Source organism: Oncorhynchus kisutch, linkage group LG14, assembly GCF_002021735.2.
Source record: "Oncorhynchus kisutch isolate 150728-3 linkage group LG14, Okis_V2, whole genome shotgun sequence".
NCBI classification, from domain to species: Eukaryota; Metazoa; Chordata; class Actinopteri; order Salmoniformes; family Salmonidae; genus Oncorhynchus; species Oncorhynchus kisutch.
Window position 1 is genome coordinate 72,300,073 of NC_034187.2, and position 19,208 is coordinate 72,319,280.

At 45.0% G+C, this 19,208-nt stretch overlaps 1 protein-coding gene across 1 annotated transcript in view; it reads left to right on the forward strand.

Moving 5' to 3' along the window:
* Positions 1-3,365: 3,365 nt before the first annotated feature.
* LOC109904661 (HEPACAM family member 2-like) overlaps positions 3,366-19,208 on the forward strand; it is a 48,315-nt gene continuing 32,472 nt past the window's right edge. Inside the window, exon 1 of the mRNA XM_020501846.2 lies at positions 3,366-3,578. Within this exon, the coding sequence (XP_020357435.1) occupies positions 3,512-3,578 (67 nt within the window). The 5' untranslated portion in view covers positions 3,366-3,511. The remainder of the gene's footprint in view (positions 3,579-19,208) is intronic.

The window sequence follows — 19,208 nt, forward strand, 5'->3', positions numbered from 1 at the left end:
AAACAGGATGCATGTTTTCAAATATGTTTTATTCTGTACAAGCTTCCTTCTTTTCACTCTGTCATTTAGGTTAGTATTGTGGGGTAACTACAATGTTGTTGATCCATCCTAAGTTTTCTCCTATCACAGCTATTAAACTCTGTAACGGTTTTAATAAAGTCACCATTGGTCTCATGGTGAAATCCCTGAGCGATTTCCTTCCTCTCTAGCAACTGAGTTAGGAAGGAAGCCTGTATCTTTGTAGTGACTGGGTGTATTGATACACAATCCAAAGTGGGAGGCTAGGATGAGAGGCTGGGTCTGGGAGGCTGGGAGGCTGTGGGTGGGTGGCTGGGGGTGAGAGCCTAGAGCTGGGATGCTGGGATGGGAGGCTGGGACTGGGAGGCTGGGTCTGGGAGGCTGAGGCTGGGAGGCTGGGAGGCTGGGACGGGAGGCTGGGGCTGGGAGGCTGGAGCTGGGAGGCTGAGGGTGGTAGGTTGGGGCTGGGAGCCTGGGGCTGGGAGGCTGAGGGTGGGAGGCTGGGACGGGAGGCTGGGGCTGGGAGGCTGAGGGTAGGAGGCTGGGGTGGGAGACTGGGACGGGAGGCTGTGGCTGGGAGGCTGAGGGTGGGAGGATGGGACGGGAGGCTGGGGCTGGGAGGCTGGGGGTGGAAAAAGTGGCACAGGGAGAGCATGCAGAGTGCCCATGTAACAGGGTTGGTTATGTTTCCTCTAAAGAAAGGTGTATTTATTGTTCAAGCATTCTTATTGGTAGGTTCAACTCTGATGACAATAAGGTGTGTTGTGATTGGCCTCTCTTGCAGATAGGGGAGATCCCGAACGCCAAGTCTCCCCAGTATGAAAATGTGATGCAAGGGATAGGTCACGTTCTGAATACTGTTTTCTGTTTTACAATGTGTACAGGTTTGCTGTACGTTACTGATTTATACATGTGTGGGTATATGGTACCTGTTAGGGATTGAGGGGCTTTCTGGGATGTGCTTTGGCATATGATTGCTGTAAATAAGTGTGGTTGCTAGCATACACTGATGTAATGGTCACATAAGCCCACTGCTAACACAGTTGTCTTCATGCTACAGATTTAGCCATCGACAGCCATCAATACCGTTAAGCCCTGCACAACTAACGTGCTGTTTCCTATTTAACAACAGGTATTTACACATGTTATATTTGTATTGTATTTTTGTATTTTGTTCACCCAGTATGAAAATGTGATGCAAGGGATTTAGCCATCGACAGCTATCAATATCGTTAAGCCCTGCACAATAACGTGCTGTTTCCTATTTAACAACAGCAACAGAAATAAATTATGCTCAACTGGGACCACTGCCTGATGTGATTTATTAGGACAAAACACAACGCAAGGAGAGTACGATTTACATCTGTTACACCCGCATCAGTAGAACTGTGCGTGTGTGCGTGTGCGTGTGTGTGTGTGTGTGTGTGTGTGCGTGTGTGTGTGTGCGTGTGTGCGTGCGTGCGTGCGTGTGCGTGTGTGCGTGTGTGCGTGTGTGTGTGTGTGTGTGTGCGTGCGTGCGTGTGCGTGTGTGTGCGTGTGTGTGTGCGTGCGTGCGTGCGTGTGTGCGTGTGTGCGTGCGTGTGTGCGTGCGTGCGCGCGTGTGCGCGTGCGTGTGCGTCTGTGTGCGTGTGCGTGTGTGCGTGTGCGCGTGTGTGTGTGCGTGTGTCTGTGTGTGTGTGTGTGTGTGTGTGTGTGTGTGTGTGTGTGTGTGTGTGTGTGTGTACTAGGAAGGCAACATAAGCACCGGGGGCATCCCAGCACTTCCCCCCAACTGTCTCAGCCCTCAGGCCTAGCTTAGCTTCCTGTGGTGAGACAGACCTACAGTAGCCAGACCAGATACCCCACACTGAAACACTGCTGATGAAACACTTACGCTGAGTCACAAATGGCACCCTACAGTATTCCCTATATAGTACACTACTTTTAACCAGGGCCCTTAGGGATTTGGTTAAAATAAATAGACTATGTTTGGAATAATGTGCCATTTGAGACTGTGTGATCATAGCCCAACCTCTGGGTAAAAACCCTCGCAGTAGAAGTCTACAAGTTTTCATAAAGAGTAGGAGTGCTGATTTAGGATCATTTTTGTCTTTTATATCACAATGAACAAGATTACATTGACAGGGGGGGGACTGATCCTAGATCAGCAGTCCTACTCTGAGATGCTTGATACATCCAGCAATTGGATCTCTTCAGGTCTCATGGAAAAGGCAAAGAATGTATCAACATAAACAATATACAGTTTCTTCTATATGAATTCAAAACTTGATTTACTTCTGTAAACATAGTGTCAGTCCTCAAGGACTTTAGCTGGAGAATAACGATACAATGTCTCCATCTAGAGGGTCATACAACACTTGCAGGCGCACTGGGGAAAGAGGCTGTTTTATTTGTAGAGGAAGGAGCATACCATTACAACATTCCTAGAATAGACCAATCAGCCCAACACATTATCAATGCTTGTTATTTTTATATTTACTGACAATTTTGAGAAACAAAGTTGGACAACTAGCATTACACTGGGATGATCTCTATGTATCTGTGGCTTCCAATTTGGGTCTTCATTAATTAGCTTCTATGAATGTAAAGAGATAGTATAGCTAATAAAATGAATGATTTGTTTGTTTGTCTTTCTGTTGCTCAACATTTTTATGAATGGGTCACAAATCACAAAGAACATTTCACTACATTCACTACGCTACATTCAGTTGTCACAATAGCGCCTACACTTAGCGACTCCACGGTGTGACACAATGACACTGTCTGTAAAAAATGTCATTTTTTGGGACATTGCCATGTGGTCTCTCTCTCTCTCCTGCTCTCTCTCTCTCTCTCTCTCTCTCTCTCTCTCTCCCTCTCTCTGTCTCCCTGTGTGTGTGTGTGTGTGTGTGTTTCACTCCTTTGATATTTCAGAGTGTATAAATGTCTGCCTATGAGTCTGCCTGTAACAGTATGTGTCTGTTGGCTATAAATACTTATTTTGAGCATCCTTCTGCATTGTCCTCCCCTGTCTATATTCACAACCTAAATGACATTCTCAACCTTTACCACTGCAGCTCCCTCTCTCTCTGTGTCTCTAAGCCTGTATCTAAGCTAACAGCCACATGTGTCTTTTACTAGCACTGATTTAGCTGTTAGCCGGTTTTACTTGCAATGACTATGAAATGTGCTTTTACTCACTTTATTTTAAGTCCCGCTGGATAAGTGTCTGCTAAATGACTAAAATGTAATGCCTGTATTTCACTGAGCCTGAGGACCACAGTGGAGGGTGGAGGCCAAGTGTTTCCTGTGCCTGCCAGGTGTAGGCTACCTCTCCACACTCAAGTCACGTGGGAGGGGCCTGGGCTGCTGGCTTGCTGGCTCCTCTTATTTCCCTGGCAAATGTTGTCACCGCCAGTTCAGTTCCGCTCCCTCCCTCATACCTCCCTCCCTTACTGTCACAGTCTCTTTCCAGAGCAGACTACTAACTCCTCAGAGGATATAAGATACACTAATGGAGGGCCATGGAAGAAGGACCTTTATCGCTCTGTGCCTCTACACTGCACTACTTACTCTCTCAGGTAAGAGGAAGAAGAAACATACGGTGTGTGTCTAGTGTCACTGTGGTCACCTTGTTGGGGATACCAGTGCAGTGGAAAGCTGAAGAGCAGGGATCTTTAGTGGTGTGTCTGAGTATTGGGAATGTCAGATGAAACAGTTATGGTTCATTTTGTTATCTGGGTGTACCTGGTGATTGGTCCATTGCTGACATCTCAGCAATGTTAATTGAATGTCATTTCAAGAGAAATTCATTAAATGTTTTGAAAGTGCAACTAAAAGTAAGGGCCCACATGAACATTGCCCATTATCTTTCATTGGTTTAATCATGATCGAGCCATTAGACTGTATTTGATTTGATCAGTTATTACACGCATAATAGAATGGTACTGTTTAACCCTTGTGTAGTCTTAACATTCTGTATACTACCCTTGTGTAGTCTTAACATTCTGTATACTCCTCTTGTGTAGTCTTAACATTCTGTATACTACCCTTGTGTAGTCTTAACAGTCTGTATACTCCCCTTGTGTAGTCTTAACATTCTGTATACTCCCCTTGTGTAGTCTTAACATTCTGTATACTCCCCTTGTGTAGTCTTAACATTCTGTATACTCCCCTTGTGTAGTCTTAACATTCTGTATACTCCCCTTGTGTAGTCTTAACATTCTGTATACTCCCCTTGTGTAGTCTTAACATTCTGTATACTCCCCTTGTGTAGTCTTAACATTCTGTATACTCCCCTTGTGTAGTCTTAACATTCTGTATACTCCCCTTGTGTAGTCTTAACATTCTGTATACTCCCCTTGTGTAGTCTTAACATTCTGTATACTCCCCTTGTGTAGTCTTAACATTCTGTATACTCCCCTTGTGTAGTCTTAACATTCTGTATACTCCCCTTGTGTAGTCTTAACATTCTGTATACTCCCCTTGTGTAGTCTTAACAGTCTGTATACTCCCCTTGTGTAGTCTTAACATTCTGTATACTCCCCTTGTGTAGTCTTAACATTCTGTATACTCCCCTTGTGTAGTCTTAACATTCTGTATACTCCCCTTGTGTAGTCTTAACATTCTGTACACTCCCCTTGTCCTAAGGGTTAAAAATGACCCGCCTTCACTAAACACCTAAAATAAAGCAGCTTATTTGAATTTTAAATCCCAAATCTATTTTTCATGAAGAAACAACCTGTCAATCATCACAAACTTTGTGAATATGTGGGTTTTCCCTCTACACAATGCAGAAAGACATTTAATCAGTGGACACCACTTGTTTTTATTACACACCTGTCATAATTGTTTTCTTTACTAAAGTAGAGGTTTAGTATTACTTTATTATTATTACTAAAGGTACTGCATAGGTGTAAACATACATTTTTTTAGCAAGAGACACCACTTGTATAGCCTAAGAAAGTAGCAGAAATGTGCAGAAAGTAGTTTTGAATTCATTTTATTGAAGGAAAACAATAACAGTCTTGAACATTTTTGGCAACATAGTGATATATTCTTATATACTGTACAATGAGGAATTCAACCACAAAATACTAGTCTTCTCCCATTGTTTTAACCATTGCCCCCACCCACAAGGTGTATAAACAACAACATTAAATATGAATAAAATAAGATAATAGATACAAAACAAAAATGTGAAGAACATAAATCAATCAACTCAAATTAGCACATGTAGGACAGTATGCAAGAGTGTGTGCATGGACTTTACAGATGTATTTCTCACATATTGATACACAATCACAGCCTTTTATTTGTCACATACAGTGCCTTCCGAAAGTATTCGGCCCCCTTGAACTTTGCGACCTTTTGCCACATTTCAGGCTTCAAACATAAAGATATAAAACTGTATTTTTTTGTGAAGAATCAACAACAAGTGGGACACAATCATGAATTGGAACGACATTTATTGGATATTTCAAACTTTTTAACAAATCAAAAACTGAAAAATTGGGCGTGCAAAATTATTCAGCCCCCTTAAGTTAATATTTTGTAGCGCCACCTTTTGCTGCGATTACAGCTGTAAGTCGCTTGGGGTATGTCTCTATCAGTTTTGCACATCGAGAGACTGACATTTTTTCCCATTCCTCCTTGCAAAACAGCTCGAGCTCAGTGAGGTTGGATGGAGCATTTGTGAACAGCAGTTTTCAGTTCTTTCCACAGATTCTCGATTGGATTCAGGTCTGGACTTTGACTTGGCCATTCTAACACCTGGATATGTTTATTTTTGAACCATTCCATTGTAGATTATGCTTTATGTTTTGGATCATTGTCTTGTTGGAAGACAAATCTCCGTCCCAGTCTCAGGTCTTTTGCAGACTCCATCAGGTTTTCTTCCAGAATGGTCCTGTATTTGGCTCCATCCATCTTCCCATCAATTTTAACCATCTTCCCTGTCCCTGCTGAAGAAAAGCAGGCCCAAACCATGATGCTGCCACCACCATGTTTGACAGTGGGGATGTTGTGTTCAGGGTGATGAGCTGTGTTGCTTTTACGCCAAACATAACGTTTTGCATTGTTGCCAAAAAGTTACATTTTGGTTTCATCTGACCAGAGCACCTTCTTCCACATGTTTGGTGTGTCTCCCAGGTGGCTTGTGGCAAACTTTAAACGACACTTTTTATGGATATCTTTAAGAAATGGCTTTCTTCTTGCCACTCTTCCATAAAGGCCAGATTTGTGCAATATAGTGACTGCTTTTGGTGACAAGCCGAATTTCTTCAGCCTCCTGAGGTTGAAGAGGCGCTGCTGCGCCTTCTTCACGATGCTGTCTGTGTGGGTGGACCAATTCAGTTTGTCTGTGATGTGTACGCCGAGGAACTTAAAACTTTCTACCCTCTCCACTACTGTTCCATCGATGTGGATAGGGGGGTGTTCCCTCTAACTGTGCCAACCATTGTGATCCTCCTCTTCAGGAGCTGCTGGCTGAGTTCAATCAGTAGCACACAATCTAAATGTCTCATTGTGTGTGTGTGTGTGTGTGTGTGTGTCTTTGTGGTTTCTGTGGTGTGTAAATTATTTTAGAACTGCCTGATCAAAAATGACCCTAAGACAATCTTTGTACCCTGGTGGTGTACATCTGTCATGGAAATATGAACAAAGGCGATGTTTCACTTTTAATATTGGGGTCTCTCTAGTAAAAAAAATATCATTTAGACATTTTCTCTGCTTTTAAACATAGTGGCGGGTCATTTTAACCCGTAAGACAACACAATAATTAATCATAGTGTAATAGGACAGGAATACTCTTATGCATGTGTTCATGCATGTCAGTATTGGTCCGTGTTGAGTCTATGGAAATCAGACATCTACGTAAACATATCTGACCAAATTACATGTGATTTCAGTTCTGGGTTAACTGAGATTAATCCTATGGTGGTTGACTAAGTTGTTGCTACGTTGTTATGTCACATTGCAGTAGCTACCAATATTTATGATCTGATTCCCATGTTTCATATACTTTATGCTGGCTTTTAGTGGTTGTAACAAGGGTTTTTTAGCATTTCTATTTCTGGTTCAGACAGTCAGACTTTAGACAGTCAGAAGATGGAGGAAAGACACCTGGAAAGAGTTCATCAACCACGCCTCTGCTGACTCGTCACGAGATGGGACCAGAAATAGGACCGGGCATTTCTATCACACTGATCCATTTATTTCCTGAAGTCTCCCAAAATGGCATTTCTTTTTCACTCTAGGCCCCCGTTATTTGCCAAATAATTATTATGATGGGTCAGTCCATCTTGCATTTTCCAGTATTGCCCCATGGCCAATCCTTCCCTGATGATCATAATAGATGTCTAATCTCACATGACTAGATAAGCTCACCACCGATGTCCTAACACAACACTGGAGCTCACTTCTAAGAATGTGTTTGTATTGGAGCTCACTTCTAAGAATGTGTTCATATCGGAGCTCACTTCTAAGAATGTGTTCATATCGGAGCTCACTTCTAAGAATGTGTTTTGTATTGGAGCTCACTTCTAAGAATGTGTTTGTATTGGAGCTCACTTCTAAGAATGTGTTTTGTATTGGAGCTCACTTCTAAGAATGTGTTTGTATCGGAGCTCACTTCTAAGAATGTGTTTGTATCGGAGCTCACTTCTAAGAATGTGTTTTGTAGTGGAGCTCACTTCTAAGAATGTGTTTTGTATTGGAGCTCACTTCTAAGAATGTGTTTGTATTGGAGCTCACTTCTAAGAATGTGTTTTGTATTGGAGCTCACTTCTAAGAATGTGTTTGTATTGGAGCTCACTTCTAAGAATGTGTTTTGTATCGGAGCTCACTTCTAAGAATGTGTTTGTATCGGAGCTCACTTCTAAGAATGTGTTTTGTATTGGAGCTCACTTCTAAGAATGTGTTTTGTATTGGAGCTCACTTCTAAGAATGTGTTTTGTATTGGAGCTCACTTCTAAGAATGTGTTTGTATTGGAGCTCACTTCTAAGAATGTGTTTGTATTGGAGCTCACTTCTAAGAATGTGTTCATATTGGAGCTCACTTCTAAGAATGTGTTTGTATTGGAGCTCACTTCTAAGAATGTGTTTTGTATTGGAGCTCACTTCTAAGAATGTGTTTTGTATTGGAGCTCACTTCTAAGAATGTGTTTGTATTGGAGCTCACTTCTAAGAATGTGTTTTGTATTGGAGCTCACTTCTAAGAATGTGTTTGGGATCGGAGGTCACTTCTAAGAATGTGTTTTGTATTGGAGCTCACTTCTAAGAATGTGTTTTGTATTGGAGCTCTCTTCTAAGAATGTGTTTTGTATTGGAGCTCACTTCTAAGAATGTGTTCTGTATTGGAGCTCACTTCTAAAAATGTGTTTGTATTGGAGCTCACTTCTAAGAATGTGTTTTGTATTGGAGCTCACTTCTAAGAATGTGTTTGTATTGGAGCTCACTTCTAAGAATGTGTTTTGTATTGGAGCTCACTTCTAAGAATGTGTTCATATCGGAGCTCACTTCGAAGAATGTGTTTGTAATGGAGCTCATTTCTAAGAATGTGTTTTGTATTGGAGCTCACTTCTAAGAATGTGTTTTGTATTGGAGCTCACTTCTAAGAATGTGTTTGTATCGGAGCTCACTTCTAAGAATGTGTTTGTATCGGAGCTCACTTCTAAGAATGTGTTCTTATCGGAGCTCACTTCTAAGAATGTGTTTGTATTGGATCTCACTTCTAAGAATGTGTTTGTATCGGAGCTCACTTCTAAGAATGTGTTTGTATTGGATCTCACTTCTAAGAATGTGTTTGTATCGGAGCTCACTTCTAAGAATGTGTTTGTATTGGATCTCACTTCTAAGAATGTGTTTGTATTGGAGCTCACTTCTAAGAATGTGTTTGTATTGGATCTCACTTCTAAGAATGTGTTTGTATCGGAGCTCACTTCTAAGAATTAGTTTTGTATTGGAGCTCACTTCTAAGAATGTGTTTGTATCGGAGCTCACTTCTAAGAATGTGTTTGTATCGGAGCTCACTTCTAAGAATGTGTTTTGTATTGGAGCTCACTTCTAAGAATGTGTTTTGTATTGGAGCTCACTTCTAAGAATGTGTTTGTATTGGAGCTCACTTCTAAGAATGTGTTTTGTATTGGAGCTCACTTCTAAGAATGTGTTTGTATCGGAGCTCACTTCTAAGAATGTGTTTGTATCGGAGCTCACTTCTAAGAATGTGTTTTGTATTGGAGCTCACTTCTAAGAATGTGTTTTGTATAGGAGCTCACTTCTAAGAATGTGTTTTGTATTGGAGCTCACTTCTAAGAATGTGTTTTGTATTGGAGCTCACTTCTAAGAATGTGTTTGTATCGGAGCCCACTTCTAAGAATGTGTTTGTATCGGAGCTCACTTCTAAGAATGTGTTTTGTATTGGAGCTCACTTCTAAGAATGTGTTTTGTATTGGAGCTCACTTCTAAGAATGTGTTTGTATTGGAGCTCACTTCTAAGAATGTGTTTGTATTGGAGCTCACTTCTAAGAATGTGTTTTGTATTGGAGCTCACTTCTAAGAATGTGTTCATATTGGAGCTCACTTCTAAGAATGTGTTTGTATTGGATCTCACTTCTAAGAATGTGTTTTGTATTGGAGCTCACTTCTAAGAATGTGTTTTGTATTGGAGCTCACTTCTAAGAATGTGTTTGTATCGGAGCTCACTTCTAAGAATGTGTTTGTATCGGAGCTCACTTCTAAGAATGTGTTTGTATCGGAGCTCACTTCTAAGAATGTGTTTGTATCGGAGCTCACTTCTAAGAATGTGTTTTGTATTGGAGCTCACTTCTAAGAATGTGTTTGTATCGGAGCTCACTTCTAAGAATGTGTTTTGTATTGGAGCTCACTTCTAAGAATGTGTTTTGTATTGGAGCTCACTTCTAAGAATGTGTTTGTATTGGAGCTCACTTCTAAGAATGTGTTTTGTATTGGAGCTCACTTCTAGGAATGTGTTCGTATTGGAGCTCACTTCTAAGAATGTGTTTTGTATTGGAGCTCACTTCTAAGAATGTGTTCATATTGGAGCTCACTTCTAAGAATGTGTTTGTATTGGAGCTCACTTCTAAGAATGTGTTTTGTATTGGAGCTCACTTCTAAGAATGTGTTTTGTATTGGAGCTCACTTCTAAGAATGTGTATCGGAGCTCACTTCTAAGAATGTGTTTGTATCGGAGCTCACTTCTAAGAATGTGTTCTTATCGGAGCTCACTTCTAAGAATGTGTTTGTATTGGAGCTCACTTCTAAGAATGTGTTTTGTATCGGAGCTCACTTCTAAGAATGTGTTTTGTATTGGAGCTCACTTCTAAGAATGTGTTTTGTATTGGAGCTCACTTCTAAGAATGTGTTTGTATCGGAGCTCACTTCTAAGAATGTGTTTGTATCGGAGCTCACTTCTAAGAATATGTTTTGTATTGGAGCTCACTTCTAAGAATGTGTTTGTATCGGAGCTCACTTCTAAGAATGTGTTTTGTATCGGAGCTCACTTCTAAGAATGTGTTTGTATCGGAGCTCACTTCTAAGAATGTGTTTGTATCGGAGCTCACTTCTAAGAATGTGTTTTGTATCGGAGCTCACTTCTAAGAATGTGTTTTGTATCGGAGCTCACTTCTAAGAATGTGTTTTGTATCGGAGCTCACTTCTAAGAATGTGTTTTGTATCGGAGCTCACTTCTAAGAATGTGTTTGTATCGGAGCTCACTTCTAAGAATGTGTTTTGTATCGGAGCTCATTTCTAAGAATGTGTTTTGTATCGGAGCTCACTTCTAAGAATGTGTTCATATTGGAGCTCACCTCTAAGAATGTGTTTTGTATTGGAGCTCACTTCTAAGAATGTGTTTGTATTCACTTGAGGGGTCTTGTTTATGTAATCAAGGAAGCAGGAGGGGACACTTGAGGGTGGTGCATCAGTAGCATTCAGCTGGCCAATGGTGCTGGTGGCCTTTATTTGGGGTCAACAGGCGGAGTGTGTGTGTTAATAATTATGTGTTTATAAGTGTGTGTGTGTGTGTGTGTACGTGCGTGTGTGCATGTGTGTGTGTGTGACAGTGAAGACATCCCCTCACCTTCTCAGAGTCCATTGCCTCAGTTATCTCCACTGTCACTGTCTCTTATCACCACAACAATCCCAGGCTTGTTTAGTGACAACAGTGGCAGCAGCGGGTTCAGCACACTGTCCTGCTTATTTAACAGACCTTCCCTGGCCTTATGCTGGAATACACAGCCCCGCTGATGGCCTAGCTAGCAGGCCACTTGGAGTGTGACATGGTTGGGGGTAGGCCGTTTGTATTATTTAGGACATAACACCAGGCACACGGTTAATCTATTGTGATGAACAACAGTGGCAGTCAGCAGGGCCTGGACGTCCCCCGGGGGAACTGGACTGACTGGGGAGGATGGAGGGAGAGAGAGAGAGGGAGGAGGGATTGGAGGATGGAAGAGGAAGATGGAGGAAGGGAGGAAATAGGGGGGATGCTTGGATAGAGAGAGAGAGAGGTAGGAGGAGGGAGAGGGTGGGAAGGCGGAAGGAGAGAGGGGAGAGGATGCAGGGAGAGAGAGAGGCAGAAGAAGGGAGAGGGGGAGGGAGATAGACCATAGAGGGCATTGAAAAAGAAAGGGAGAGAAAGTGATAGGGGAGCGGGGGGAGCGAGAGAGAAAGAGGTAGAGAGAGAAGGTGTGGGGGTTTAACCTGTGGACAGCCAACCTGCCTGCTGTTGTTTAATCTGAGCTGGCAACACAACACACACATCACCTACTCCTTTTTAATTCCAATCCTAATTTAGCCGTTGAACATCAGTGTACAATTCTCAGCAGCTAAATCATATAGCTCACAGATGTTCGCTTTAATACCTGTTAGTAGTAATATGATAGGCTTGTCAATGTCTCACAATTACGTATGAATTAGGTTTCAGGACAGAGGTCTGGATAAAGTAAACGGAATGAATGAATAAATAGCATGACACAGATGTGTCAATCATGATGATGATATCGCAGACTCTTTCTGCTTTACGAAGCTCAGCAGGAGGATGAGTCTGCACGTGGTGTAAAATAGACTGCTATGGCTTTCAATTTCATGTTCATGAAAAACTCATTCATTTGTATGTGTGTTCAGGGACTGTATTTATAAAGCATCTCGGAGTGCTGTAGGAGTCCTGATCTAGGTAGTAGGAGTCCTGATCTAGGTAGTAGGAGTCGTGATCTAGGTCGTAGGAGTCCTGATCTAGGTCGTAGGAGTCCTGATCTAGGTCGTAGGAGTCCTGATCTAGGTAGTAGGAGTCCTGATCTAGGTAGTAGGAGTCTTGATCTAGGTTGTAGGAGTCCTGATCTAGGTAGTAGGAGTGCTGATCTAGGTAGTAGGAGTGCTGATCTAGGTAGTAGGAGTCCTGATCTAGGTAGTAGAAGTCCTGATCTAGGTAGTAGGAGTCCTGATCTAGGTAGTGGGAGTCCTGATCTAGGTAGTAGGAGTGCTGATCTAGGTAGGAGTCCTGATCTAGGTAGTAGGAGTGCTGATCTAGGTAGTAGGAGTGCTGATCTAGGTAGTAGTAGTCCTGATCAAGGTAGTAGGAGTGCTGATCTAGGTAGTAGGAGTCCTGATCTAGGTAGTAGGAGTCCTGATCTAGGTAGTAGGAGTGCTGATCTAGGTAGTAGGAGTGCTGATCTAGGTAGTAGGAGTGCTGATCTAGGTCGTAGAAGTGCTGATCTTGGTAGTAGGAGTGCTGATCTAATGTTCTGTCTCACCCCTTCCTCCCCTCTTCTATAATGTCCTGTCTCACCCCTTCCTCCCCTCTTCTATAATGTTCTGTCTCACCCCTTCCTCCCCTCTTCTATAATGTCCTGTCTCACCCCTTCCTCCCCTACTCTATAATGCTCTGTCTCACCCCTTCCTTCCCTCCTCTATAATGCTCTGTCTCACCCCTTCCTTCCCTCCTCTATAATGCTCTGTCTCACCCCTCCCCTACTCTATAATGATCTGTCTCACCCCTTCCTTCCTTCTTCTATAATGCTCTGTCTCACCCCTTCCTTCCTTCTTCTATAATGTTCTGTCTCACCCCTTCCTTCCTTCTTCTATAATGTTCTGTCTCACCCCTTCCTTCCTTCTTCTATAATGTTCTGTCTCACCCCTTCCTTCCTTCTTCTATAATGCTCTGTCTCACCCCTTCCTTCCTTCTTCTATAATGTTCTGTCTCACCCCTCCCCTACTCTATAATGTTCTGTCTCACCCCTCCCCTACTCTATAATGCTCTGTCTCACCCCTTCCTTCCTTCTTCTATAATGTTCTGTCTCACCCCTCCCCTACTCTATAATGTTCTGTCTCACCCCTCCCCTACTCTATAATGTTCTGTCTCACCCCTTCCTCCCCTCCTCTATAATGCTCTGTCTCACCCCTTCCTTCCCTCCTCTATAATGCTCTGTCTCACCCCTTCCTTCCCTCCTCTACAATGCTCTGTCTCACCCCTTCCCTCCTCTATAATGCTCTGTCTCACCCCTTCCTCCCCTCATCTATAATGCTCTGTCTCACCCCTCCCCTACTCTATAATGCTCTGTCTCACCCCTTCCTTCCCTACTCTATAATGCTCTGTCTCACCCCTTCCTCCCCTCCTCTATAATGCTCTGTCTCACCCCTTCCTTCCCTCCTCTATAATGCTCTGTCTCACCCCTTCCTCCCCTCATCTATAATGCTCTGTCTCACCCCTTCCTCCCCTCCTCTATAATGCTCTGTCTCACCCCTTCCTCCCCCCTCTATAATGCTCTCTCTCACCCCTTCCTCCCCTCCTCTATAATGCTCTGTCTCACCCCTTCCTTCCCTCCTCTATAATGCTCTGTCTCACCCCTTCCTCCCCTCATCTATAATGCTCTGTCTCACCCCTTCCTCCCCCCCTCTATAATGCTCTCTCTCACCCCTTCCTCCCCTACTCTATAATGCTCTGTCTCACCCCTTCCTCCCCTCCTCTATAATGCTCTCTCTCAGCCCTTCCTCCCCTACTCTATAATGCTCTCTCTCACCCCTTTCTCCCCTACTCTATAATGCTCTGTCTCACCCCTTCCTTCCTTCTTCTATAATGCTCTGTCTCACCCCTTCCTTCCCTCCTCTATAATGCTCTGTCTCACCCCTTCCTTCCCTCCTCTATAATGCTCTGTCTCACCCCTTCCTCCCCTCATCTATAATGCTCTGTCTCACCCCTTCCTCCCCCCCTCTATAATGCTCTGTCTCACCCCTTCCTCCCCTCCTCTATAATGCTCTGTCTCACCCCTTCCTCCCCACCTCTATAATGCTCTCTCTCACCCCTTCCTCCCCTACTCTATAATGCTCTGTCTCACCCCTTCCTCCCCTCCTCTATAATGCTCTGTCTCACCCCTTCCTTCCTTCTTCTATAATGCTCTGTCTCACCCCTTCCTTCCCTCCTCTATAATGCTCTGTCTCACCCCTTCCTTCCTTCTTCTATAATGCTCTGTCTCACCCCTTCCTTCCCTCCTCTATAATGCTCTGTCTCACCCCTTCCTTCCTTCTTCTATAATGCTCTGTCTCACCCCTTCCTCCCCTCCTTTATAATGCTCTGTCTCACCCCTTCCTTCCTTCTTCTATAATGTTCTGTCTCACCCCTCCCCTACTCTATAATGCTCTGTCTCACCCCTTCCTTCCTTCTTCTATAATGTTCTGTCTCACCCCTCCCCTACTCTATAATGTTCTGTCTCACCCCTCCCCTACTCTATAATGCTCTGTCTCACCCCTTCCTCCCCTCCTCTTTAATGCTCTGTCTCACCCCTTCCTCCCCTACTCTATAATGCTCTGTCTCACCCCTTCCTCCCCTACTCTATAATGTTCTGTCTCACCCCTTCCTCCCCTCCTCTATAATGCTCTGTCTAACCCCTTCCTTCCTTCTTCTATAATGCTCTGTCTCACCCCTTCCTCCCCTCCTCTATAATGCTCTGTCTCACCCCTTCCTCCCCTCCTCTATAATGCTCTGTCTCAACCCTTCCTCCCCTCCTCTATAATGCTCTGTCTCACCCCTTCCTTCCTTCTTCTATAATGCTCTGTCTCACCCCTTCCTTCCTTCTTCTATAATGCTCTGTCTCACCCCTTCCTTCCTTCTTCTATAATGCTCTGTCTCACCCCTTCCTCCCCTCCTCTATAATGCTCTGTCTCACCCCCTTCCTCCCCTCCTCTATAATGCTCTGTCTCACCCCTTCCTCCCCTACTCTATAATGCTCTGTCTCACCCCTTCCTTCCTTCCTCTATAATGCTCTCTCTCACCCCTTCCTCCCCTACTCTATAATGCTCTCTCTCACCCCTTCCTCCCATACTCTATAATGCTCTGTCTCACCCCTCCCCTACTCTATAATGTTCTGTCTCACCCCTCCCCTACTCTATAATGCTCTGTCTCACCCCTTCCTCCCTCCTCTATAATGCTCTGTCTCACGCCTTTCTCCCCTACTCTATAATGCTCTGTCTCACCCCTTCCTCCCCTACTCTATAATGTTCTGTCTCACCCCTTCCTCCCCTCCTCTATAATGCTCTCTCTCAGCCCTTCCTCCCCTACTCTATAATGCTCTGTCTCACCCCTTCCTCCCCTCCTCTATAATGCCTCTCTCTCACCCCTTCCTCCCCTACTCTATAATGCTCTGTCTCACCCCCTTCCTCCCCTCCTCTATAATGCTCTGTCTCACCCCTTCCTTCCTTCTTCTATAATGCTCTTTCTCACCCCTTCCTCCCCTCCGATATAATGCTCTGTCTCACCCCTTCCTTCCTTCTTCCATAATGTTCTGTCTCACACCCCTCCCCTACTCTATAATGCTCTGTCTCAACCCCTTCCTTCCTTCTTCTATAATGTTCTGTCTCACAACCCCTCCCCCCCTACTCTATAATGTTCTGTCTCACCCCTCCCCTACTCTATAATGCTCTGTCTCACCCCTTCCCTCCCCTCCTCTATAATGCTCTGTCTCAACCCCTTCCTCCCCTACTCTATAATGCTCTGTCTCACCCCTTCCTCCCCTACTCTATAATGTTTCTGTCTCAACCCCTTCCTCCCCTCCTCTATAATGCTCTGTCTCACCCCTTCCTTCCTTCTTCTATAATGCTCTGTCTCACCCCTTCCTCCCCTCCTCTATAATGCTCTGTCTCACCCCTTCCTCCCCTCCTCTATAAATGCTCTGTCCTCAACCCTTCCTTCCCTCCTCTATAATGCTCTGTCTCACCCCTTCCTTCCTTCTTCTATAATGCTCTGTCTCACCCCTTCCTTCCTTCTTCTATAATGCTCTGTCTCACCCCTTCCTTCCTTCTTCTATAATGCTCTGTCTCACCCCTTCCTCCCCTCCTCTATAATGCTCTGTCTCACCCCTTCCTCCCCTCCTCTATAATGCTCTGTCTCACCCCTTCCTCCCCTACTCTATAATGCTCTGTCTCACCCCTTCCTTCCTTCCTCTATAATGCTCTCTCTCACCCCTTCCTCCCCTACTCTATAATGCTCTCTCTCACCCCTTCCTCCCATACTCTATAATGCTCTGTCTCACCCCTCCCCTACTCTATAATGTTCTGTCTCACCCCTCCCCTACTCTATAATGCTCTGTCTCACCCCTTCCTCCCCTCCTCTATAATGCTCTGTCTCACCCCTTCCTCCCCTACTCTATAATGCTCTGTCTCACCCCTTCCTCCCCTACTCTATAATGTTCTGTCTCACCCCTTCCTCCCCTCCTCTATAATGCTCTGTCTCACCCCTTCCTTCCTTCTTCTATAATGCTCTGTCTCACCCCTTCCTTCCCTCCTCTATAATGCTCTGTCTCACCCCTTCCTCCCCTCCTCTATAATGCTCTGTCTCACCCCTTCCTCCCCTCCTCTATAATGCTCTTCTCATCAACCCCTTCCTCCCCTCCTCTATAATGCTCTGTCTCACACCCCTTCCTTCCTTCTTCTATAATGCTCTGTCTCACCCCTTCCTTCCCTCCTCTATAATGCTCTGTCTCACCCCTTCCCTCCCCTACTCTATAATGCCCTGTCCTCACACCCCTTCCTCCCCTACTCTATAATGTTCTGTCTCACCCCTTCCTCCCCTCCTCTATAATGCTCTGTCTCACCCCTTCCTTCCTTCTTCTATAATGCTCTGTCTCACCCCTTCCTTCCCTCCTCTATAATGCTCTGTCTCACCCCTTCCTCCCCTCCTCTATAGCTCTGTCTCTCACCCCTTCCTCCCCTCCTCTATAATGCCTGTCTCACCCCTTCCTCCCCTCCTCTATAATGCTCTGTCTCACCCCTTCCTTCCTTCTTCTATAATGCTCTGTCTCACCCCTTCCTTCCCTCCTCTATAATGCTCTGTCTCAACACCCCTTCCTTCCTTCCTTCATTAATGCTCTGTCTCACCCCTTCCTTCCCTCCTCTATAATGCTCTGTCTCAACCCCTTCCTTCCTTCTTCTATAATGCTCTGTCTCACCCCTTCCTCCCCTCCTCTATAATGCTCTGTCTCACCCCTTCCTTCCTTCTTCTATATGCTCTGTCCTCACCCCTTCCTCCCCTCCTCTATAATGCTCTGTCTCACCCCATCCTGCCTTCTTCTATAATGTTCTGTCTCACCCCTCCCTACTCTATAATGTTCTGTCGTCTCACACCCTTCCTCCCCTCCTCTATATGCTCTGTCTCACCCCTTCCTCCCCTACTCTATGCTCTGTCTCACCCCTTCCCCTTCCCCTACGCTATAATGTTCTGTCCACACCCCTTCCTCCCCTCCTCTATAATGCTCTGTCATCACCCCTTCCTTCTTCTATAATGCTCTGTCTCACCCCCTTCCTCCCCTCCTCTGTAATGCTCTGTCTCACCCCTTCCTCCCTTCCTCCCCTACTCTATAATGCTCTGTCTCACCCCTTCTCCCCTACTCTATAATGTTCTGTCTCACCCCTTCCTCCCCTCCTCTATAATGCTCGTCTCACCCCTTCCTTCCTTCTTCTATAATGCTCTGTCTCACCCCTTCCTCCCCTCCTCTATAATGCTCTGTCTCACCCCCTTCCTCCCCTCCTCTATAATGCTCTGTCTCACCCCTTCCTTCCTTCTTCTATAATGCTCTGTCTCACCCCTTCCTCCCCTCCTCTATAATGCTCTGTCTCACCCCTTCCTCCCCTACTCTATAATGTTCTGTCTCACCCCTTCCAACCCCTCCTCTATAATGCTCTGTCTCACTCACTTCCTCCCTACTCTATATGCTCTGTCTCACCCCCTTCCTCCCCTCCTCTATAATGCTCTCTCTCACCCCTTCCTCCCCTACTCTATAATGCTCTCTCTCACCCCTTCCTCCCCCATACTCTATAATGCTCTGTCTCACCCCCTCCCCTACTCTATAATGTTCTGTCTCACCCCTTCCCCTACTCTATAATGCTCTGTCTCACCCCTTCCTCCCCCCTCCTCTAAATGCTCTGTCTCACCCCTTCCTCCCCTACTCTATAATGCTCTGTCTCACCCCTTCCTCCCCTCTCTATAATGTTCTGTCTCACCCCTTCCTCCCTCCTCTATAATGCTCTGTCTCACCCCTTCCTTCCTTCTTCTATAATGCTCTCTGTCTCACCCCTTCCTTCCCTCCTCTATAATGCTCTGTCTCACCCCTTCCTCCCCTCCTCTATAATGCTCTGTCTCACCCCTTCCTCCCCTCCTCTATAATGCTCTGTCTCACCCCTTCTCCCTCCTCTATAATGCTCTGTCTCACCCCTTCCTTCCTTCTTCTATAATGCTCTGTCTCACCCCTTCCTTCCCTCCTCTATAATGCTCTGTCTCACCCCTTCCTTCCCTCTTCTATAATGCTCTGTCTCACCCCTTCCTTCCCTCCTCTATAATGCTCTGTCTCACCCCCCTTCCTTCCTTCTTCTATAATGCTCTGTCTCACCCCTTCCCCCCTCCTCTATAATGCTCTGTCTCACCCCTTCCTTCCTTCTTCTATAATGCTCTGTCTCACCCCTTCCTCCCCTCCTCTATAATGCTCTGTCTCACCCCTTCCTCCTCTTCCTCTATAATGTCTGTCTCACCCCTCCCCTACTCTATAATGCTCTGTCTCACCCCTTCCTCCCCTCCTCTATAATGCTCTGTCTCACCCCTTCCTCCCCTAATCTATAATGCTCTGTCTCACCCCTTCCTTCCCTTCTTCTATAATGCTCTGTCTCACCCCTTCCCCCCTCCTCTATAATGCTCTGTCTCACCCCTCCCC